At 36.1% G+C, this 24,650-nt stretch overlaps 1 protein-coding gene and 1 long non-coding RNA gene across 2 annotated transcripts in view; one reads left to right on the top strand and one right to left on the bottom strand.

Moving 5' to 3' along the window:
* Positions 1-117: 117 nt before the first annotated feature.
* On the top strand, positions 118-23,149 carry LOC127623409 (switch-associated protein 70-like). The gene is made up of 12 exons (XM_052097870.1): positions 118-248; positions 1,009-1,149; positions 6,047-6,220; positions 6,855-7,082; positions 10,415-10,561; positions 10,763-10,871; positions 11,518-11,699; positions 15,723-15,830; positions 16,796-16,962; positions 21,581-21,779; positions 22,363-22,459; positions 22,806-23,149. Exons 1-12 carry the CDS (start codon positions 153-155, stop codon positions 22,922-22,924), a joined length of 1,767 nt encoding a protein of 588 aa, XP_051953830.1. The 5' UTR covers positions 118-152; the 3' UTR covers positions 22,925-23,149.
* Positions 11,719-24,650, bottom strand: part of LOC127623418 (uncharacterized) — a 70,979-nt gene continuing 58,047 nt past the window's right edge. Inside the window, exons 2-3 of the long non-coding RNA XR_007968054.1 lie at positions 16,853-16,967; positions 11,719-15,799 (exon numbers count right to left, since the gene is read on the bottom strand). This is a non-coding gene — a long non-coding RNA (uncharacterized LOC127623418). The remainder of the gene's footprint in view (positions 15,800-16,852; positions 16,968-24,650) is intronic.

Below are 24,650 nucleotides of genomic sequence, written 5' to 3'. Positions count from 1 at the left end.
TCATAAACTCCTGCCTAGTCCTTCATAGGCTCGAGTTCTGGTAGTTTGAGGTCTGACGTCATGTGACTACTCTATTGTTAAACCCTCATGAGAAAATATTTCACATTAAGTGCGACGAGTCAGTCAGCAGTCCGGAGACACTACTTCTGAAAATGGGACTAAGGGACGAACTCCTCAAGGCAATATGGCACGCATTCACAGCCCTGGATGTGGATAAAAGTGGGAAAGTGTCGAAGTCACAGTTGAAGGTTTGTTTTTGTCTTGTTTTTTTTTTTGTTTTTTAAGAATGGACTCCGGAATGTAATAATCGCTTCAATGGGCTAGCGCAGGAGTGATTCACACATGCCGTAAACGTGAAGTTTTCTCGTCGTGAGAGTGCTTGTCACAGAGATTTTTTTTCTTTTTGCAACTGAACAACTTTTATGATGTAGACTTGGAAAAGCCGCATGTGTAGGCTACGTGTTATAACGTGCAATATGGGTGAGCAACGGGTGTTGTTGTGTTACGGTTGATTTATTCGTTATAAATGCAGAATGAACATTTAAACCTCTATTAAATTTTTTTTTTTTAAATCTAATTCTTAGTGAGACGTTATTCTCTGAACTCTCCTCAAAACATTGACTCTATGCATGCACTTCCTTTTATAAATTCGGTTGTTTTTTTTAAAGGGAACTGATACAGTATATTTAATTATGTATCGTTTTGGATGCTTAGAAATAAAGGAGCGAAGTAAACGTGTGAAACTGCATGGAAGAGTTTTGTTTCATTATCCACCTACTGATTATGTTAAGAGTACATTGGAGATAGTGGAGACGACGTGATTCTGTTGCATCACATCTGAATACACAAAATGAATGCAACTATATATATATGTATGTGTGTGTGTGTGTGTGTGTGTGTGTGTGTGTGTGTGTGTGTGTGTGTGTGTGTGTATGTATAATATATATATATATATATATATATATAATTCTGCATTATTTTGGTGTTAAACTCAGTGTTGTGTTTCAGGTGCTTTCCCATAATCTCTGCACTGTGATGAAGATCCCTCATGATCCTGTAGCTCTGGAGGTACACTTTAGAGATGATGATGAAGGTCCTGTTTCCAATCAGGGATACATGCCCTACCTGAACCGGTTTATTCTGGACAAGGTGAGGTTTTTGTTATTGTCAAATCATGACATTCAGTCGGCACAAACATGCGAGGACTGTAGTCACAGTCATCCTTGAGTGAAATAAAGGCAAAATTTGTTGGCATTTCCCATGTGGACATTTTTTGGATATTCATTTTGTCTTTCTCAATGAAAAAAAAAGAAAGATATTAATACAGGCACAGTCAAATAATGTCCACTAAATTTTAGGGCTGTATTCATTATAGAAGATCACTTGTTCTGAGCAAGCAAGAAAGCTATCTTAAATTCTTCTAAAGCTTTATGGGTGTTTATTTTCTATCGTGAAAGCACACTATTTGTCATCCTTGTGGCACCAAGCCCAAACACTTATTTGACTAAAACAAATGGTTTTATTAAGATCTACTTAAAATAAAGGTTAAACAAGGTAATGAAAGGCCTCTGAGCATGAGAATTCATAAGTATTTTTATTCATTTTTGTTTTGTTGTTGGGTAGAAATTATGTTGAAAGCAACATGGAAAAAGAAATTTCTAATTTTCTTGTGCAAAAGGAAATAGAGGGGGAAGATGTATATATACACTACCGGTTTAAAAGTTTTGAAACACTAACTAACTTTAATAATAGTAAAGTAATTAAAACTATGGAATAACATAAATGGAACTATGGGAATTATGTTGTGACTAAACAAAACAGTGTTATATTTTAGTATCTTCAAAGTATTCACTATTTGCCTTGGTTTTGCAGACATGTACTCTTGACATTTTCTCAACCAACTTCATGAGGTACCCTGTGATGCTTTTTAAACAGTATTGAAGGAGTTCCCATCTATGTTGGGCACTTATTAGCGCTTTATTATTTGTTCATCAATTTCCAAAACCTTTTTTTTTTATAATTTTTTTTTATAATGAAATAAATTAATATGGTGACACAATTATATTTTTGTCTACAAAACTAATTTCAAACATTTAAGCATACGCCTTCAGATAAAAATATTTTTAAGATCATGAGAAACATTTCAGGCAAGTGTTTCAAAACTATTGACCAGTAGTGTATTTCACAGTGTACCACAAAGCAGTGTAACTGTCTGTGATGTGTCTAGGAAAAATATATTTGTTGTAGAAAATGTTTATTGGTGCTATTTAGTTTTAGCCAACAGCCTGAGCAACTGTGATTTTAATTGTAATGCCTCAGATTTTACCCTATGCTTATTTTATATTGAAAATAAGAAAATACCAAATTTAACAATGTTATTCTTTCATTCTACTTTTTAAAGAGTATAAATGTATTTCAATTCACTTAAAAACACATTTCTTCAGGTTTGTACATCTATTATTACTCTAACTGTGGGTATAAAAAAGATATGCGCTCAACTTAATACAAAGTAATATTTTCCAGATTTTAAATATTTTATTTTATTTTAATAATTTCTTTTATTTTTTCTTAATTCCCTTTATTACAAAATAACAGCCAGTTATTTAATTTTGCAAGCCACTCATTGTCTTTATAATATAATGCGTACTTTTTTCTCACACAGTATAAATGGGAATTTATATCTAAAATATAAAGCTATACATTTTTGAAAAGGGGTCCCTCGCAAAGGGGATCATCGTGTTTGGGTGTCCTTGGTATCAAAAAGTTTGAAAACCCCTGGTCTAACACACTAGCCACAAATTGTCAACTTCCCTTAGTCACAGTTTTGCTTCTAATTTTATGGTTGTATGACTGACCAAATGCTCACTCCACCCTACTGTACAGAGAGAGACCCGCCTTTCCTCTATCCCTGCCTTCCATTTTGACTCACTGCCAAGTAACAAGTTACAGTCAGTGGGAGAAAACTGCTTTACAGACCGTTTTCTTGTTTTTTATTCACAGCCACGTGCACATACACAAGCAAAAACAGCCATATTCATTGGCTTCTGTCTGACAAAGTCCACTAACAGCAGTCTTGATGACATACTTGCAGTGTCCTTACATAACTCAAAACTTTCTTTAATGTGAAAACATTTGTTCTTATGGATACTTATTGTCTATTTAGTTTAAGAATAAAATTATGAATATAATAAATATACCATCTGAATCAGCATTAGTCTTTACCCTTTGAAAAATGAGTAAATATATATAAGAATCATAATGTGGGGCAGAATTATACACCAAGATCTCTTTCTCACTCTTTCTGCTTTCTTGAGTCCAGGAATGCATTGTCTATAAAATGTTCTGTATAGAAAAAGCCCGCTTCACAAACACTATCAAAATAGACTGATGCTATTAAAACTGGCTGGTGTGGTATGAACCACTTCTACTTCACATAGGTTGTGTGGTTATTCTCTGGTGCTTTCAAAATGACTTATCTTGCATCACTCCACCATTTCTTTGTTCTCACGTAATAAAATAACTAAATATTTAAACCAATATTTATAATATACTGTATATAAATCAGTGTTTAATGTCCATATATTTATTTGCCAATTAGCTGTTTAAAAAAAGGTAATAATTTACAGTCAACTGGTACTTATGACTTCTTTTGTTTTATTGAAATAAGTCACTTTTTTATTATATGAACTTCTAGTTCACAATATGCAGTTTGATATTAGGGACATTAAATAATAGGTGTCAAGCCACTATAGTTATCGATCTGATTGCACTATGCACTAGCAGTCCCAAACATTTCCTACCATAAAACTTTAGACTCTCGTCCTCACGACCATTCACCATTAGAGAAACCATAAAGAAGTTATTCAGCGGTGTGATAGTCTATTTATGAATGTGATGGAGCCCAAGCTTCATTGAATACAAATGAACAGCTTCATCTGGAGAAGAACAGAGGCTTCACTGGCTACTCAGGTCTCCACAAGGCCTCTATTGTGAGTCTCCCAGAAAAAGCTAGGGCACGTTGGGAAGTGTGTGTGTGTGAGCGAGGGATGAAATCTGGCATGCGTACTTGCAAAAAGAAGCTGCCATTTCAAAACAAACATTCTTACACCAGAGCAATTTAAGAATGCTGTCCATGCATGCGTCTGTGGACTACTGTTCCAGTATTTCATGGGAGTTGTCTGGTCTCTTTGTTTTAAACATTACTCCACCACACAAAGGGTTATAAATAGTGTAAGGCTGTGATGGGTCATTCTAGGTTTGCTATTAATGAGTCTGTTACAAGTGAGATTACATTTGTATTTATGTATTTGACAGACGCTTTTATCCAAAGTGTCATACAGTGTATTCAAGGTTTACATTTGATCAGTTAGTGTGTTCCCTGGGAATCAAGCTTGGCACCAGTTAAGTTACAGGAACCTTCATTAGGATTTAAACTCAGAAATGATAGGAAATCAAACACATCTTAGTCTACAATAGTTTTAGGCCTAATCCACAGTAAACCATTTACAGCTTTCTAACGTCATTGTTTTCCAAAATATGAAGTGATAGAGAGCATTTCTGAAAATTTGTTTCCATATTTGGTCTAGGAAAATGCTGTTCTAGTGTGGCTGAATGGCGTAAACGTTGTGAAATCAATGCATTTTCAAAGAAACGTATTAGTGTGGACATGCCCTTAAATTAGTATTTCATTAGTAGGCACAGATGTAATCTGCAGACTGAATTGATGTAATCATGGTATAATGTATTAAAAGTATTTGAGAGTACTACACTTTTATTGGTATCTAAAAGCATTATGAAATTAGCTGTAATATTGGACCCACTTTAGGTGTCTTTAACTACTATGTACTTAAGCATTCGATACAATGTACTTCTTATGTACATATATGTTGTTGCATTATACTTGCATTTAAAGTACCTGCATTTAATTTCTTTGTAGCCCTAACCGCGTGGCCATGTGTTTGTCTGCGGGAGAGAGTGACACGAGAGCACAGTGTTGGTGTGTACTGAGTGTATTAAAATGTTTTTGTTACTTAGTGTGGTGAAGAAGCTACGTGAATTGAGTGTTTTGATAAAGCAGCCAAACAATACAAGATGCTGAAGGCAGAAAATAAAAAGACTTGCCTGAACTGCTTCATTGTCTCATGACGACTCATTGCCCCAAAGAACCAAACTTTCTCACATATGTAATTTAATGTAAGTGCATAGTAGTTAAAGAAATCTAATATAAAGTGGGACTGAAATATTTAATGTGAAATAAATGCATTGGTCAGAGGATGTTTAGTACGTTATAAGTGATGTTTTAATTCTGCACAAATCTGTGGAGGTTGTAGTAATATAGTAATAATAATAATAGTATGATATTTTTAACTAAATAGATTTTTTCAGACAGTCCTTTTAATGTTTAGTGGCCTTATTTTATTTATTAGGGTTCCGATTATGTAATTACTGTAAGAAACACATCCTTATGAAAATGTGCTTTGAACACACTAAATCACTTTTATTTACAGCCAAAAGCTAAAATGAGTTACATGGAGTGTTTCCAGGGGTTTCCCAGATTTTTTTTATACTAGCTTCCTGGGATTATGTAGGCTCATTCTGTCCAAAAAACATTGTGCTACATAATTAATTGTGTGTTTAACCAGGTTTGTTTGATGTAGTTAGAGATTTATTTTACATTAGGTATGATTTGCATCTATGCCAAAATGTTCTGTAGTTTCCCAACAGTGTGTTCAGCATTAGTCAGATGGGCTTTGGATGCAAAACTGTGTCCAGAACTTTCCAAAGGTATCCATGGAAACTCTAGTTTAAGTACTGGGGGAATAACATGGCTTATTTGCTGTATTGTGTGTGTGTGCCTTGAATAGGTTTCACCCTTCTCTGCTCTTGTAAATGACATTCAGGACACTGTTCATTTTTATTTGTAAATCTAGTCTAATCAGAGCTGAAATTTCCTAATACTTCATGTATACCGTTGTTTTTTGACATCTCCCCATTACATTTACATTTCTAAATATCTCAAGATCTCATCAGGACATTTCTCCTGCAGGTCCAGGACAACTTTGACAGAATCGACTTTAACAGGATGTGCTGGACTTTGTGTGCAAGAAAAAACCTCAACAGAAATCACATACTTATCTCAGATGATGATGCTTTTAAGATCTGGTGCATTTTCAACTTCCTGTCTGAGGAAAAATATCCCTTGGTCATGGTCACAGAAGAGGTGAGAAGGACAACAGTACTTCAGTTTAGTTAATTAGACAGCAACAAGACAAACTGGTAGACAAATGTTAAAGTGATGCCTATGAGTCACATAGCAAGGATTTACACCTTCAAAAGTTTGTAACTCATTAACTATACAGTTCCTATTTCTAATCTACCATGGCACTAAATCTAAACTCTAAAAAGTTTATTTTCATTCTCTGGTACTTCTGTTTTATATCCCAAGTTCTCTCATCCTTTTTATGATCAATGCTACAAAAAGGAAGTTATCTGCATGCTCTGTTGTTTATAACTCATTAGGATTAATTTTTTTGTTGTGATATCCTTTTGTTCAATTGAGAGGGAACTATGTCAGCATCATTGTACTTTTATTAGTGACATCAATATATTCTTCCAGCGGTTACACACACTATTTGAATGTACCAAACTGAACTTGGCTAGTGGGCCAAGTAAATTATATCATCAAATCTAAGCCTGCAGAGTTCAAATGCAATACCGACATCCCTGGAAAAAGGACAGCTTTTCATATGTTTTTTGTTTAAAATCACTATGCTAATCAGTTTAGTTAAATACTCTGGCTGCTTCAAAAACTGACCGGCTATCTCATAGTTATGTGTTCATGATGTCTCCCTAAGATAGAGTACTTCCTTCGGAAGCTAACAGAAGCCATGGGCGGCATCTGGATTGAAGAAAAGTTTGAAGAATACAAGAGTCAGCTGAGCAGCAAGCAGCAATGCTTGAGTGTGTGGGAGGTGATTGAACTGGTGGGCATGGGTCACTTTAGTAAGGGCATGGACCACCAGACCCTCTCCATGGGCATCAATGAAGTGTTCCAGGAACTTATTCTGGATGTACTCAAACAGGTAAGAAGAGCATTGCGCCAGAATAATATTTACTAAATTGCTCTCTGGAATACTTGATTCTTATTGGTTAACTGCAGCATTTGGTAATTAAATATTTGTGTTTTTAATTTTTGTATAATGACCACTAAACACCAGTGCTGGAACCATTTTCTGTAATGGGGGGCCAAAAACTTGGCTGGTTTTGATATTATCACAACAACATTCTGCAGTCAATATAGCCACTTTATACCAGACCAGCTTCCAAGATTGTAAAAATCAGTAACTAGTCACTAGTTATTAATAAACATATGTATTAGTCAAAAACCATTTCCTTAAAAGTTTGAATGTATCAACATTTGAACTGTGTAAGAGATAAAAACTAAGGGATTCAAATCTGCTTCCATGCCACTGGCACAGAGAGAGAGACTGGCTATGTGCTTGTCATAATATTCCCAGTTCATACATACCCTTGATGAAGCAGCGGCCATCGGTTTTGGATATTACTGGAACGCTGTATTGGTTCAACTGTATGTTCTTATGAATGGTTTCCTCCTTTTTAGGTGTCTTAAATAGTTTGACAATCGTTTTATTGTTTGTGTCTGCATTCAACAATGTTGAAGCACATTGTGCCAGCACAATATTCCCTGTGTTTTTAACCATTTTTAAATCATTATATTCCATTTAATATTGTGTGAGTCGAGGTAAGGGTTGTAGTTATTTCCTCATCCTCAATAATAGGATACAAAGCAATATTTGTTCATTTTCCTACTTTGTCTAATGCTGCTGACTTTATGACTTTGATATCTTCTAAATAAATGTTGTCTTACTGTGAATTTTCCTCTTGAAAGAAGAATAACACGAAACCCAAATAGAATGTAAAACATTGTTATTTTATTTGATTAGTTTGCTAACATTGTGCTAACATTATATGGTATACTATACGGTCACAAAATTAATATCATGTATGTTCTAACTACTTGCATAAACATCTAGACTTGTGTATAACGAAACATCTCCTTATGTTTCTACATGCGTCTACAAACAACATAGAATGGCAGTAACTGCTTGTCAGCACTCTCATCCACTTTCATTTCATTCATGGTCCAGGGCTTTTGTAGATCAGTGGTTAGATGGACCGATCAGACTTTTGCATTTGTTCAAGTTCCATTTAATGTTAATTATTTCGTTTTATGTTATGACATGTTTTTTTTTTTTAGTTCCCTGGGTGAGATTAGTGTTACTTTTGATTTAGTTGTGAAGTCTAACCTATTGAGTACCAGTGCAAGTCTTCAGTATGATCATTATTGTCTATCAATGGCATGAAAGTAATACTTCATTTGGGTTAGTCATTTCTATTCATTCATTTCTCAAGCTTTACTCTTATTAATGTGTGCGCCAGAAGGGCACATATTTTCATGTCAGCCAAAGTTCAATTCAGATGTAGGCTAAATGTGTGGTTCTGGCACCACTGGCACTTAAAAATGTAGTCTCTCACATCACTTCTCAGTCTCTTTACTCTCATATTATATATATATATATATATATATATATATATATATATATATATATTTATTATAATTTTTTTTTATTCAAATAACAATTTCATGTATATTTTATTTATTTGCTAAGTTGCCTAGTAATAAGTGGTTTTAACATAGTCTGTCAATCATTAATCACAAAATAAACCTCTTAAGGGTGATACAAGATCCTGATCACCCTTTTAGGGTTTATTTTGCAATAATGACAGATTGATAATTGTCTTCTTTGAAAGAATGGTAAAAATGTGGTTTCGTATCATCAGTGTCTCACTGTGTCAGTTGTCACAAAACCTGCTAAACTATTAAAATTAAATTTCCTCATACTCAGAAGTAGGTCTGAGGGTTGTATGAATAAAGCACACTGGCATGAATGAGAGAGTGAAAGAGAGAGAGAGAGAGAGAGAGAGATTGGTGCCAAGGCCAGTTGTGCACTTACAGACAGGAACAGGTACAGATTAACTAAATTGTAGGAAACTGATACTTAAACAGAATGTAATGCTGACTTGGTGTTGAATACATTTTTAGTGTTAATGACTACAAACAGGGAAATTATTCTAAATGTGATTTATACCTCAGGAAAAAAACAAACAGTTTGAGTCAGTATGGATGATCCAGACATTTTTGACACTAGATAATTTGACTCATGGATAATTTGAGGCAAGGGACTGACAGTTGTTTCTGTTTATTGGCTCTATCAATGGTACTGTCTTCAATGTGCCTGGATAAATGGCAAATTAGTTCAGAACGCAAGTGCCAAGTTCTTCAAAATGTAATCTTTGTAATAATGTTTGTTTCATAAATTATTGAGAAAAATTACAACCATTAGTACGATAGAAAAAGATATATGGTCATGACAGTCTATAGGGGATTACAAAATACAGAAATATTAAGTCTTCAGGAGGATCCCAATCCTTTAGATGAGCACATAACTGGATGTGTGCGTACACACACATACGCACAATGTATGTTGGGCGCCCTTTTGTGCATCGTCTTTCCATGCACACTCTGAAGAATATTTCAAGATCTACTTATGTGTTGTGTTTGGGCTCATTTGAATCAAGATAGTCTGTTGTAAGTTATGATATGGCACTGCCTATATGTGTGTTTCAGGAAAAAGGTGACAAAAAGCCACTCCTTTTAGTATATTTATGTGTCAATGGGAATTTCATACACTAATACTCACTGCAGTTTGGTCTCTGAGTGAAACAAATTTGCTCATTTTATTCTACTAACTGAGACTTTTACAACAATATATTACACGTCTCATCTTTTTTATGGTTTTACAAACTCTGAATATAACTGTTGTGATAAATTTGCAAATGATGAGAATGAAACAGTTCTTATTTGTCAACATATTAAAAAGCATTATTTAAGAATTGATAGGATCAGCTGTATGCATTGTAAAGTCCAGATTATAAGCTTTAAAATGACACATTTTGTTCAGATCAAGCAAGTGGTTATTCATTTGTTATACAATTATTATTATTTATTTATTTATTTTCTGCAGGGGGTGCCCCCACTGGCACTTTATAAACTCAGTTCAATTAATCCTATCAATAAAAAAATATATGTTTTTTAAATATGTTCAAATAATGAGTAACCTCATAATTACTAAAAAGTAAGTTTATTCAAGTTTAAACAAGCTTAGTGGGCTGGTCATTTTTGACCAGGAACACAAAATGTTAGCACTAAACAAACACAACACAAGGATTAATGATACTTTTTCCTTTTTATACAATCCTTGACCAGTTACACTGCTTGAATAATTTTATATAAAATGTATTTGACTGTGATCTGTTTCTTTGACCCATTTAGGGTTACATGATGAAAAAGGGCCACAAAAGGAAGAACTGGACAGAACGATGGTTCCTTTTGAAACCCAGCTCAATTTCATACTATGTCAGTGAAGATCTTACAGAAAAGAAAGGGGACATACTACTGGATGGAAACTGTTGTGTTGAGGCAAGAGCTCAATTAATTATTTTCCTCAAGCATCATTTTTAACAGTATTACAGCATTGCAAATATTGCTTAATAACATATTTATTGAAAGTGACACTAAATGTGTCTGCAATTCTATTGGTGACTTAATTTGTATACATTATCATGCTTAATCACGTTTCCTTTTCCTCCTATGGTGCTGACATTATGCATTCCTCTGTAGTCATTACCAGATAAGGAGGGTAAAAAGTGCCTTTTCTACATCAAGTGTTCTGACAAAAGCTATGAGATCAGTGTCTCGGATAAGAAGAAAAAACAAGAGTGGATTCAAGGTGGGATGACTCATTAAATAATTCACTCGGATGTGGACTTTACAGCAAAAAAACTAAACAAAACAAAAAACATATTGGGGAGAGCAGGGCCTAGTTGTCACAGTTTGAAATCCAGTGAGTGTTTCTCAGGGTAGATTTATATTTGATTTCCTCTAAAGTCATGTCCATGTCAATGGTTATTGCCCAGAAAAAAAATTTGAATACACTTATGTCCAGGGCCTGGTATCACTATATGGAGTAAGCTGTCATAATTGGAGCCTACTTTTATATAGTTTATTATAGGCTTTTCATACAAATTTAAGTAGTAAAAAAAGAAAGAAAAAAAAATTCAAATGTGAGAGGTAACATACAAAAATATCAAACCATTGTTTTGGCCAATAGATATTGTAATTAATCAATTGTGACAACTTGCTCCAACAAAAATTTGATAACCTGCCTCAACTTGACATTTCTGCAAAATACCCTTGTCCTAACTTTATAGATACTGAAATAAAACCCTTGACAACTCTTTGTGACAGCTAGTTACAACTCCCTATATATGATGCAATTCTCCTATACAGCTGTTCACAATTAGCAGACTCTGTATGTTAGTACATTTTGTTGAATAGTTACATAAATGTATAATTTCTGTCCTTCATGCCCTCAGCTATTCAGACGTGTATCACATTGCTGAAGGTTGGGCGTCCGGCTCCACACCACGAGGCACGACAGAAACGTCGAGAGTTGCAACAAAAACAACAGGCTGAGCAGGCAGAACTTGAGCTAAGGATGAGAGAACTGCAGACAGCCAATGAGAACAAACAGAGAGAGCTGGAGGCCTTGCGGAAGGTCTGTAATGTTCAACAACAACACCTGACCTTCTACACTCACTGTTTTTCTATCAACTTGAATAAACATGTCCATGCTTTTTCTCTGCCCTTTAACTTTCTTTTTATGTTTTATTTATTATTTTTATCCAATTTTCTCCCCAATTTGGAATTCCAAATTCCCACTACTTAGTAGGTCCTCAAGTTGGCGCAGTTACCGGTACTCACCTCAATCCTGGTGGCGGAGGACAAGTCTGTTGCCTCCGCTTCTGAGAGAGTCAATCTTATCACGTGGCTCACTGTGCATGACACGTAGAGACTCAGAGCATGTGGAGGCTCATGCTATTCTCCGCGATCCACGCACAATTTACCACGCGCTCCGTTGAGAGCAAGAACCACTAATCGTGACCAAGAGGAGGTTACCCATGTGACTCTACCCTCCCTAGAAACCGGGCCAATTCGTTTTTTTCATTTTAGAATAATAGTAAAGTTATCAAAACTATGAAATAACACAAATAGAAGAATGGAAAAAGTGTTTAAACTTTTGACTGGTACCTTGTGACTTAAACTCTTATACTGATGTTTCACAACTTTGCTTGTATTGTATAAACAATACAGGGGGTTTTGACTGCTAAAGCAGACTTTTGGTTGTGAAAAAACTCAAATTAAAATCTGTGTATAGTGAAAATAATGTCAACAACCCTATAAACATATCCCTCTGTGCTTTGCATTTTAACATCCTGATAAGTGAAACAGGAACTGTCTGTTGCCACACTTACCATTCATGTGACAATGTTTCCCCAGGAACCCTGAATGGTGGTTCTTTGTCATCTCTCTTGGCTATTCAAGAATTTTAATTTGACTGAAACCCTAAGCTTTGCTTTCAAGTACCGCCCTCCCTATTCATGACCTCTACAGAAACCTTTCTACAAAAGTTGCTTCATGCTATGTGGCCAATACTGATAGTGAAGGCCCGATTAGCTTTTGTGTATGGTTTCACACTCAATAGAGAGATGTGGAATGGGCAGAGAGGTAAGTGTGTGAGTGTTGGGGGGGTTGGGTGTTTAGAGGAATGGTGGTTTCACATTTAACCCTTCTTATCCTTCTTTCTTCTAATTTCTCGTTATCCTGCTTGTCTTTTCCGGTTGAATGATTTAATATTGTTAAATCGGGGTTTAGCCAGACTTATCCCCAATGAGTTTTGTTAGCAGTAAGTGGATTTAAATCTTGTAACCATGTTACAACTTTAGCACAATGGCTAACCAAACAAGACAAGCTTTTAATTTCAAGAAAATGCACTCAAATGTTGTGTAGTATAGAGTCAATGGACATTAATTACTAGATGTAGACAAATAATTTAAAGGAATATTCGTCACATTTCTGCCTTTAAACCCTAAAAATATTTCCTATTCACTTCCATTTTAAGAGTCTCACAGATTTGTTTTTGTTTTTTAAGAAAAGGAGGGATGAGTTGAAATACATTTTTGTGGTGATCAACATTATGCCACACATGCTGTCGACTGAGCTTAACTTGCATTGAACATGGAATATTCATTTAAGCAATCCCAAAATACATAATTTAAGTACAAATATTAAATAATAACTGAAAGACATTATTTGATGACTAGCTGTCTTAAACCCTCATGCTCTGTTGAAATTCACTTTGTGAATGTTTTAAAAAGTAAGGCATCTTATTTTCACTTCAAATTGTTTTTTAAATGTTTGTCTGGCCTAATAAAAGCATAAGTAGCGATATGCTATCATAGTTTAAAGCCTCTTTTTTTTACCACAAAGTAGGCATTACTCCTTTAGAAATGTGATTGTTATCTAGAACAGTAATATTGCTTCTGTTTGGGGTCAATTTGGCCCCAGCAAAGCACACTGTATAAATATACACCTTAACAAATGAAGTTAAATTAACAACTGGCAGGAGTGTACTTTTAAAATGTGTACACCAATCAGAAATTCTTAGTATGTGAAAATTAATTGACATTCATGTTTTTTTACACATGAGGTTTAAAAGATTCAGCAACATAATTACAGCTATAAACAGCACAGAAGCTCAGATGCATTAAAATATATACTTTTTCCAAGGTTTAAACCCTAGCATCTGATAAACACTACATACACACAACAAAATATATCATTAAACTGATAGAACACTAGTCTGAAACAGTACAAACAGTGTTAACTGGGAACAGCCATTTTATACAATAACAAATGTTCATTGTCCATTCCAGTTGTATGTGAGTTGTTGTCTGTATGGAGAACAGTCCACTATTGATGGGACAGTGCCTCTCCCCCTGTCCTCCAATAAAGAGAAGGACAATGGGTGCCTGAGGAGAGAGCTAGTGAGGGTTGTTCCAAAACCTGAGGAGTTTATATTGAAACAATATCTGCCCTGTCACTCAGCTCGACCACCTGGGATCTCACACTGACCTGCAATGCTGACCCGTTATTTATTGGGGTGATCATCTGACCACAGCTAAATAGAAGTGATTTAGGGGTGAGAATGTGGTCAGCTGTGTTAACAGAGGATATGATTCATTTGTTAACAGCTGTAAAATTGAAATTGTACTGATTTTTTTTTTTTTTCAACTTTGGGCTGTTTGGGCAATTAAATCCTTTTTTTTCTTTACAATAGTAAAGCGTTACAATAGTGGTGGATGTTCATTTTGTGTCTGTGTCGTGGCTTTGTAGTGTTGTTGATTTTTTGGAGATGGGTTTGCTAAGAGGCCCTGTTTGTTGAAAAGTTTGTTGAAAAGGTGTGGGTTTGTTACACTTTCACTGTCCCTAATCGAGATGGTACTGCCCATAATTGCAATATAAAATCTGTTTTGTGGTTTTATGATTCAATGAGGAAAACTGGTTTAACTTCTTTTGGTTGACCAATATTGGGTTTTTCAATGGCTGATTCTGATGTCTAGAGAGCAGGTTGGGCTGATACATATATAAGAATTTAATCATAGCAAATAAGATGTTCACAAAATTGCTGAATTTAAATGAACACTCATGATTTTGAAAATGCAGTTACATTTTCAAAACAGAAAATGTGCATAATCAATTGACAAGGCTGTCGGCTGGTTTTGGAACTGACAATAAATGCCCACATTTGGGCACAGTTATCTTCAATGTGGTATTTAAAAAATATAACATACTTTCATAATTCTAAATCTGGTTAAAAATGATATGCCATTACATTATTACCATTTCAAGTTTTCTTTGCAATTAAGAAAAGTTAAAAGGAAACCAGCTTTTTCATGAACGTGGAAGTGTTCCACGATTCGACTGTTTTCTATTTCCGGTTGCAGTGGACTCGCATCGCTATGTATTCTTAGCATATCATATGATGTTTATGGTATTACATTTGTAAAAGTTGACAAAGTATAGTGCCGATACTTCAGTGTCGAGATAACTGTTTTTATTGACAGTACCTCACCTGAGTGTGTAGATGTCATGAAGTGTGATGTCTGAGCTTAGTAACATTGATATCATTAACTACTTTGAGTTGTTATGACAGCACAAGTTGAGCCTGAAAATAAATTTTTCTCCTAAAAAAAAAAACCTTGAATGTTTGTCGTTCTCCATCTGGAGCGCTCGTTTTGGTAGTTTTTATATCGCGTCTGGAGACCAGAAACAAAAAACAGGCAATTAGAATCATCATGGTGCCGCCCATTGGTTGCTCTGGAAAACAGTGGATAGTTTATCCAAAAAATTAATATTCTGACTACTTTTACTCACTCATGTTGTTTCAAACACATATGACTTTTTTTCTTATGCAGAACACAGGAGATGCTTTAATGAATATCACTGTCCCTCTATTTAATACAATGGCAATGTAGTGGCTCACTTTAAAGCTTTAAAAATGACCCAAAAGTATCATAAAAGTAGTCTGTAAGACTCATGTATCATCTATGTCTTCAGAAGGCATATGATAGGGCTATGAGAGAAGTTCATTCACAGTGGCTCACGTTTTCAGACAAGTTGAACAACGAGTTGAACAACATGCAATAAATATTTAATGTGATGTGTCTTTGTTGCACAGAAACTGGAGGAGGCCGCAGCCAACGCAGCAGAAGAGGAACGCAGACGTCTGCAGACACAGAACGAGCTGCAGGATATCTACAGGGTGGAAATGGAGAAAGAGAAAATGGTATTTGATTGCTCAACAAGCCTGTGTAGGGCTGCTGGTTGTAGCTTTTTGGTTAGCATTCTGTTACATGACTTCCAATTCTGCATTTACAACTTGCTGTTATGCGTTTTTGATGTCCTGCCCCAAGATTGGTGTCCCGACCAATAAGGTATTAAGGTAACAACTCCATATTTGTTATATTACAGGAAGAATGCTTCATCAGAAGTTCTGCTTTCAACTGTTAAAACTGGAAATGTGGAAGCATGTACACAAATGTGCACCTAGCCAGAGTCACACACACATCAGTCTTATTCTCGCTGCCTCACACATGTACACGCATGCTCAGAAAAATACATGCAGAACTTTGAAGAGGGCTGCCATGAGTCAAATCTTGACTTTTCTTTTTCATTTTTAAATGTATTTTAGTGCTTGAATAGTTTAGTTTGACTCCTAGTATCCTTCCACAATTCTTAACCCAAATTGTGTGTAACCATTTGTAAAGAGATTAATTCAAAAATGAACATTCTGTCATCATTTACTCACTCTCCTGTTGTTCCAGACCTGTAATATTTTCCTTCTTCCATGGGACAAAACAAGGAGATTTTCCATACAACAAAAGCATACAGTGACAATGGGTAGACAAGCTCCAAAAAGCATCCTAAATGTATCATAAATGTGGTCCATATGACTCAAGCATGATATTCCAAGTCTTCTGAAGCCATACGACAGCTTTGTGTGAGGAACATCCATAAATTAAAGTCGTTGTTATTTTTAAACCTCCCCCTCCGCTCTTAAATCTCATTCATCCATGAACGGAGAGAATATTCTTAAAAACATTCCCTATTGTGTTCCATGGAAGAAAGAAAACTGAAAGGGGTTGGAACAAAATGAAAATAAGTAAATGAGTATTTTCTGTTTTAGGTGAACTATTTCTTTTCATTACAGTGGAATTTTAATTGTATTTATCAATTTTATGTGTGTTCTAGGTGCGGCTGCAAATGGAAGAACAGGTGGCTCAAAAGTCCACTGAGTTAGAGCAGTACCTGCAGCGCGTGCGTGAGCTGGAGAATATGTACCACCGCTTAGAGGATGCACTGGAGGAGGAAAGACAGGCCAGGCAGGATGAGGAAACTGTCAGAAAGCTACAGGCCAGGTACACTTAAACATAGACAAAAATGTACAAATTAACACACACACACACACAAAAAAAGCACTAGCCAAAATCCAATGAGACATTGCTGAAGTGTACAAATGTGTATAGAGTGATGCAAAACGACTATTCACAAATGCATAACCTGGAATGCAACTAGGTTGAAGGAGAAAATGTGTGCCTTGCCGCTACTTCTTGTGGGAGTAACATCCATAAGTAACGCTAGAACAACTTCCGTGTTTTCCTTTGAATTAAGGTTTCAGGAGATCCTTAGTGAACTGAAAATCCGGCAGTTCATTGGTCTTGCTGATGTTCAAAGTAAAAAAACTCCTCTAACAAAGCCCTGCCTACAGGCGAACTGCGTTGGATCAAGTCTCTCTAAGGTCGTTATGATTACGAAGTGAGACCAACTGGTCTTCCATTATAAGGAGGGCACCCCATTTTTAACAGCGGAATTATGTAGAATTCCTTCTATCCAGACTTTTGACACCTTTATCGTACTCTTTGATGGGGTCAAAAGGTGCTGAAGAACCCTGCATGGATGGCTGCTAGGAGTCTTCAGCACTCTGCGGCTTATTTCATAAGTCCTCAAAGCCTTGCCTTTGCATAGCTATCCAAGGATTCTCCTCACCTGGTTGGCTGACATAGATAGTCTGGGTGGAAGAGTGAGGCACAAAAGGATAGTGTCATCGCTAGGGAGGATTACACAACAAAAATGTAGTTGAGATGGGGGGTTGTGGTCAGGCCGAAAGAGGTGGGTCTCACAGGTGGGTAAAGAACCAGTGAAGGTGCAAGGAGCTTGGAGTGAGGGGCAAAAAGTTGAAAGTTTGCATGGAGGCAGATCCCATGAAGCCAGTATTGTAGAGTTGATAATGTTGTAAGGGGGCTTGGTGGCCCAGTGGTTGAGAGTCAAATCAACTGTGGAGCAGGCTCAGGTAATTTGCCCTACCCAAGTTCCCCCATTGTGTTCTCTCAACTCGCTATCACATTATTCTGTTGGAGTTTGCTTACTTTCTTATCTTTTTACAGAGTACTGAATTATATACCCTAGCCTTTAGATGTGATCTAAGACTTTTATAGAGGGCATTCCATTGTAGAGACTGTAAATCTATTCCTTACAGCCTTGTTTTCATCCAAAGCAACATGGTTTTTGCATCTTTAAACCATAAACCACAGTTAAGGCATGAGGAAACCTTTAGAATACAGTAAGGTTATGTAACACCTGGAACCAGGTCATTCTACAAATGACTGTCCATTTCCTTGTGATCTAGGAAGTATTGTCACAAGCACATGAGGAGTTTTGACAATTAGTTCAAGTCTGCAGTTCCTGTTCCCTGTCTCACCCTACAAAACCAAACTCTCTTCCTGTGTTTGTGCTGACCCATCACTTGCTCAGCATATCAAATATACAAACAAAACTAACACAATGTGCACTACTGATGACTAATGTGTGAAATTCCCTCATTTATTTGGTCTTGTAGTTGAAGCCAACATCTGTTTAAAATATAAAATGCTTGTCTGTACATGGGTCATCGATGCATAACATGTCCATTACCTTTTAAAATTTAAGATTTCAGGTTAAAAGTTATATGAATGTATGAGGATATAGAGCATATAAAGCCCTCCCACCACACAACACTGTCCCAGAAGCCCTATGAGCTCAAAGAATCCAACTTGTCCCTGATGTCCAACATCAAATGATCACAAATACACCATGTTGTGCCTTATTTTAAGTGTATATTTTAGGTGTTGTTTTTGACTGATCAACATTTCTCTGGTTCATTTTAAAGCTACACTATGTAACCTTTGGCCCTCTAGCAGTTGAAGCATAAAACAGCAAGTTACTTGCTGAGGAACATTGGTAATTACATGACCTGGGCTTTGGCTCTGCTCTTCTTTGTGGATGAATCTAATGGTTTAAGGAGTACTGGTGCGACCATGGTTACAGGTGATCATCTTATCAGAGCAAATGTCACAACAAAACTCAACAAATATAATAAATAACAAAATGTAAAGATGATGGATAAAAAAGACGGATATCCTAAAAATATGTCTTATGAGCAGGTAAGTAGCACATCATCTACTGTTGTTTTAAAACAGTTAGCGTTATAAAAGTTAGGCAACAATGACATTAGACATAACAATTACAAGTCAAATCAGATAGTCAAACAGAGGTATTAACTGCTTTAGAGATTGGCATTGTTACCCGCATAAAGTAATTATTTTCCCGATTATCCTTCCTCAAAAAAAAAATTGAAAGCACTGCAGTACCACCATCCATAATAACATGCCCTCTTAGAGTGGCTAACGCTATCTAACAAAGTACAGCGCTAAGACGGCTACCTGGCTAACTATCTGTCCAATAAATATTTTACCTCTCAGGCAAGAAATAATCCATAACTGGGTTCAGATCTCAGTGTTGTCGCTACCTCTGAAAAGCCGGTCCGATGTTGTTGTGCGTTTTATTACGGGCTCTGTCGCTTTCCCTTTTTGCTTGCATATTCTTCTCAGTTTGAGGTTTCTTTATTTATAAAATGGTGATTCCCCAGAGGGTTGCCTTGTTGAATGATCCATGGTCAATGCCATTCATTTGTTGTGGCTACAAGCGTTCAGCTTCAAACTACCACCACACCTATCACCACACATATACAAATGCTGTATAGCTGGACCATCTTTTCTTTATTTACGGTCATGAAGTTACATACATGGACAAATGACGGAAGTATGCAATTTCCCACCAAATCCATCCCAACAGCTCTAAAATATAAATAAATATTATAGGCTTACCATAGTGAATCGGGGTAAGGCAAATACATGGTTTGGAAGACAGATTGTTGTGTACTTGATCATTAATTAAATTTAGTTCCTTTCTTACATAAATAATCTAACATAATGTAGCTTTAAATATTCATGTGGTGTGACAATAAATTAATTATTTTAAAATACACATTTTAATAAGTTCAAATACTCCATGTAGTTTATCAATTCATATTAGGATTATAATTATTATGCATTATAATTATAAAAGAATGAACAAAAAAGTTTTAGATGTAGTATAGCATGTCACACCGCAGGACATGTCAACTTCCCAAAAGCATTTCATGTAAACTACCCACATACACTCACCTAAAGGATTGTTAGGAACACCATACTAATACTGTGTTTGACCCCCTTTCGCCTTCAGAACTGCCTTGTGAAATGTTGGCCCATATTGATAGGATAGCATCTTGCAGTTGATGGAGATTTGTGGGATGCACTTCCAGGGCACGAAGCTCCCGTTCCACCACACCCCAAAGATGCTCTATTGGGTTGAGATCTGGTGACTGTGGGGGCCATTTTAGTACAGTGAACTCATTGTCATGTTCAAGAAACCAATTTGAAATTATTTGAGCTTTGTGACATGGTGCATTATCCTGCTGGAAGTAGCCATCAGAGGATGGGTACATGGTGGCCATAAAGGGATGGACATGGTCAGAAACAATGCTCAGGTAGGCCGTGGCATTTAAACGATGCCCAATTGGCACTAAGGGGCCTAAAGTGTGCCAAGAAAACATCCCCCACACCATTACACCACCACCACCAGCCTGCACAGTGGTAACAAGGCATGATGGATCCATGTTCTCATTCTGTTTACGCCAAATTCTGACTCTACCATCTGAATGTCTCAACAGAAATCGAGACTCATCAGACCAGGCAACATTTTTCCAGTCTTCAACTGTCCAATTTTGGTGAGCTCTTGCAAATTGTAGCCTCTTTTTCCTATTTGTAGTGGAGATGAGTGGTACCCGGTGGGGTCTTCTGCTGTTGTAGCCCATCCGCCTCAAGGTTGTGCGTGTTGTGGCTTCACAAATGCTTTGCTGCATACCTCGGTTGTAACGAGTGGTTATTTCAAGCAAAGTTGCTCTTCTATCAGCTTGAATCAGTCGGCCCATTCTCCTCTGACTTCTAGCATCAACAAGGCATTTTCGCCCACAGGACTGCCGCATACTGGATGTTTTTCACTTTTCACACCATTCTTTGTAAACCCTAGAAATGGTTGTGTGTGAAAATCCCAGTAACTGAGCAGATTGTGAAATACTCAGACCGGCCCAACTGGCACCAACAACCATGCCACGCTCAAAACTGCTTAAATCACCTTTCTTTCCCATTCTGACATTCAGTTTGGAGTTCAGGAGATTGTCTTGACCAGGACCACACCCCTAAATGCATTGAAGCAACTGCCATGTGATTGGTTGATTAGATAATTGCATTAATGAGAAATTGAACAGGTGTTCCTAATAATCCTTTAGGTGAGTGTATTTACTTCTCACCTTTTTTTAAGGTTACATATTAATTTAAAAACTGAAAGGTAATTTCACTACAAATTACTCTATATTGTTACTACTTCATCAACAAATTATGTTTAGTTTCTGTAACAATGCATGCACAATTGGTGTTGTGGTGGAACATTAATAGTGCAAGTGCACACAGGAGATGTGATGCTCTTGTGAGATGCAGGCTCTCTTCTCTCCAACAACTTTCCTGACCTCCATTTTACTGCCTGTCTTATAAAGATGTATAGCCCATAAATAAAAATAAAAGGTTTTTTAAATGTCAGCAAGTGCATCTCTATGTGCTGCAGGCTGTTGGAGGAGGAGGTAACTAAACGTGGAGAGCTGGAGCAGATACACCTGAATCAGCAGCAGACCATTTCTCAGACGCAGGCCGAGAAAATGGAACTGGAACGAGAACAGCTGGCTAAGGAGAGTGCCCTGCAGGCTGCCATGCAACAGCTGCAGCAGCTGGAGTCTGACAGGCAGGGTGCACTGGAGCAATATGAGGTGAGATGTGGAATAATCATAGAAGATCTCAGAATTCACATTCTTAACTTGGTGATGGGAAAGTCCTTACTATTTAGTGTGTAGTTAGACAGTGTCCCTGTACTGGGACATATCACGTTAAAAAAAATGGTGCCTTGATGCCACAGACTCTCTTGTCACAGTAGCTGTGTGTAATTTGCATACTGTCAAGATTATTTACTGCATTCAGTTAAGTACTTCTACACATTTAATAAAAGGCATTCTTTAGGTATGCAGGTGAGTAGTATAATACACTGCAGATTAACTTAATCTGGGAACGTGGGTATTGTCCTGTGACCCGAATACATGACTTAATAACAACAACCGCCAAAAATAATATGCTCTAACAAATACAATTTGACCACAAGGAACAACTTCCTTCTCAACCCCTCCTATCGAGGAGGGGTTGAGAAGGCAGATTGCACCAACTTTAGTGAGCCGCTGGCATCCACCATTACATGGGGCCCCTATGCATTGCATACCATGCATATATGGGTTTTGCGCCTCTGCGTCCAGCCAATGTTGTTTCTTATGATGGTAATTTTGTATCTGTTTTCCTGAACAGGAGGTGATGAAAAAACTAGCAGATGCTGCCAACAATACAAAGAGCTGGAAGGACAAGGTGGCCCACCATGAGGGACTCATCCGGATCATTCAGCCAGGTTACCTTCTTTCACTCTACTCTCTCTCTCTCTCTTTTATAGGGCTTCCTTTTTTTATTTAATTTAATTTTAACATTTCAGTTTTTCATTAGGAAGTCCAGGATCATCTTGTTTTATATGTTATTTAAACAATATGTAAACAATATAAACATTTTAAAAAACATTTCTTGCAGGATTAATTGCATATGCTTATTGTTCACATTTAAAGTTGCTTTAGATAAAATTGTCTTGTAAAAAAATTAATGTGAATGTCTTTACATCAAACTTGTTGGGAACAGTCCTTTTGGTTTGATCAGATCCTCCGAACAGTCCTGTTTCTCAATGTTTGTTTGTTTTGTGTTCTCAGGCCCCAAGTACCCACAGAAAATCACAAATTGGGGACCTGCATCATTCACAGACACAGAACTGAGTCTGAGAGAGAAAGACTGGCAGGAAAAGAAAAACAGGCCTGCTAACACCCAATAGTGCATTAGAGTTCTCTCATTGATACAATACTGTTAAGGTTTCTGTAGATAGAGTGTATACACTGCCTCTGTGGGGTTAGTCTTTGACCACACTAAATGGAAACTGTAGGACGGCCTGCATGACATTACATAGGGTAAGGTTTATTCTCCTGCCATTCCAATCTATACTGTAACATTCAAGTGTCATTTTGCTACAGCTTTGAAGTGATTTTATAAATATATAATAATAATAATAATATATATAAATATATGTATAGTATGTTATTATATATATATATATATATATATATATATATATATATATATAGATAGATAGATAGATAGATAGATAGATAGATAGATAGATAGATAGATAGATATATCTATCTATCTATCTATATATATAAATTGTACAATATACATTTTGTTAATATGTTCATATTGGTGCATGCCACAAGTAATGGCACATTTTTCTTTTAATAGTTCATGAGTTTGGATTAAACTTTATTGATGTCAAAAGCACAAAAAAATTAATGAAAGTAAATAACCTCATTTACCAAGTAACTTATTTAAAAAAAATATTCTGTAATCCACTTAGGCATGCAGTGTCAGTTTCAAAATTGTTATCAAAATGTCAAATACACTTTTACACTGTATAAAGTACTACAGTGTGCATAATGAATTTAAGAAGCATTGCCAATGTTGATATTTTACATCAATATTATTTTATCGATATTACATCAAAATGATTTTATGTATTTTATCTAGAATAACTGACAGTAAAAGTGTTAAGCTGTTGTTACCATACTGTAAAGTCAATCACATTCAAGAAGACACAATTTCAATGTTAACTAATTTATCACTGAAGTTGTTAACACAATTGTGTTTTACTAGAATTTAACTGTTTTTGGGATTATTCAGTCATGAATAATAATGTACCTAACTGCTATTTTTTCGTCATACTAATGTCCAGATTTAAGTCCTGAGACCGTATTGTTGTTTATGATTCAATAAAAAGGCACTGTTTTCAGTGTTATAGCCTCCTGCCTGTAGCTAACTTTTGATCCGCACTTAAAAGATACTGGTAAGTTTTATTTTCCATCTGTCCACTAGATGTCTCTAAAACACAAGCTTTGATTACTGTATGTATTCCTGCTGCTTGAAGAGATAGCAGGAAATTGAAGGTAACTTGAATTGGGTTGAACAGAGACAGAGAAATTAACAAAAATGTTTCAGTTGATTCTAAATCGGTTATCTGTTTGAAAGTTCAGATGATGCAGGATAACTGAAGTAAATAGTGCCTGACAAATCATTTGTATTCAAAATTGAGAAATGATGCAAATGGTCTTATGTTGAAATGTCTTCTGATCATCTGTTTTAAATATGACTTTCATATACTGTGTGTGTGTATATTTAATTTGTTCTGTGAGGAAATTCTACATTGGCACACTTTTGTCTGCAAAATAAATTTTTAATCAAGTATTTATAATTGAGCTTCACAAGGTTTATAAAATCATTCTAAACATAAATTCAGTTACATCATGTGTCCTAACTTTTGACCAGTATAGGACAAACAATGACAAATTTCACATGTTAGACAAGTTAATTTATGGAATCAACTATTAAACCAAACTGATCTAATTTAAATACACTCCTTTCAAGCAACTCTTCTGAGAAGTGCCAAATGGATTACACGAGCTTGCGTGGTTTTAAAAGGAAAAGTGTCAGTGGGAGGTGCAGAAGACTTG

The sequence above is a fragment of the Xyrauchen texanus genome, chromosome 29 (genome assembly GCF_025860055.1).
Source record: "Xyrauchen texanus isolate HMW12.3.18 chromosome 29, RBS_HiC_50CHRs, whole genome shotgun sequence".
Lineage (NCBI taxonomy): Eukaryota > Metazoa > Chordata > Actinopteri > Cypriniformes > Catostomidae > Xyrauchen > Xyrauchen texanus.
The sequence above is the reverse complement of the archived record's forward strand: the minus strand, read 5'-3'. Positions and strand labels throughout refer to the sequence as shown.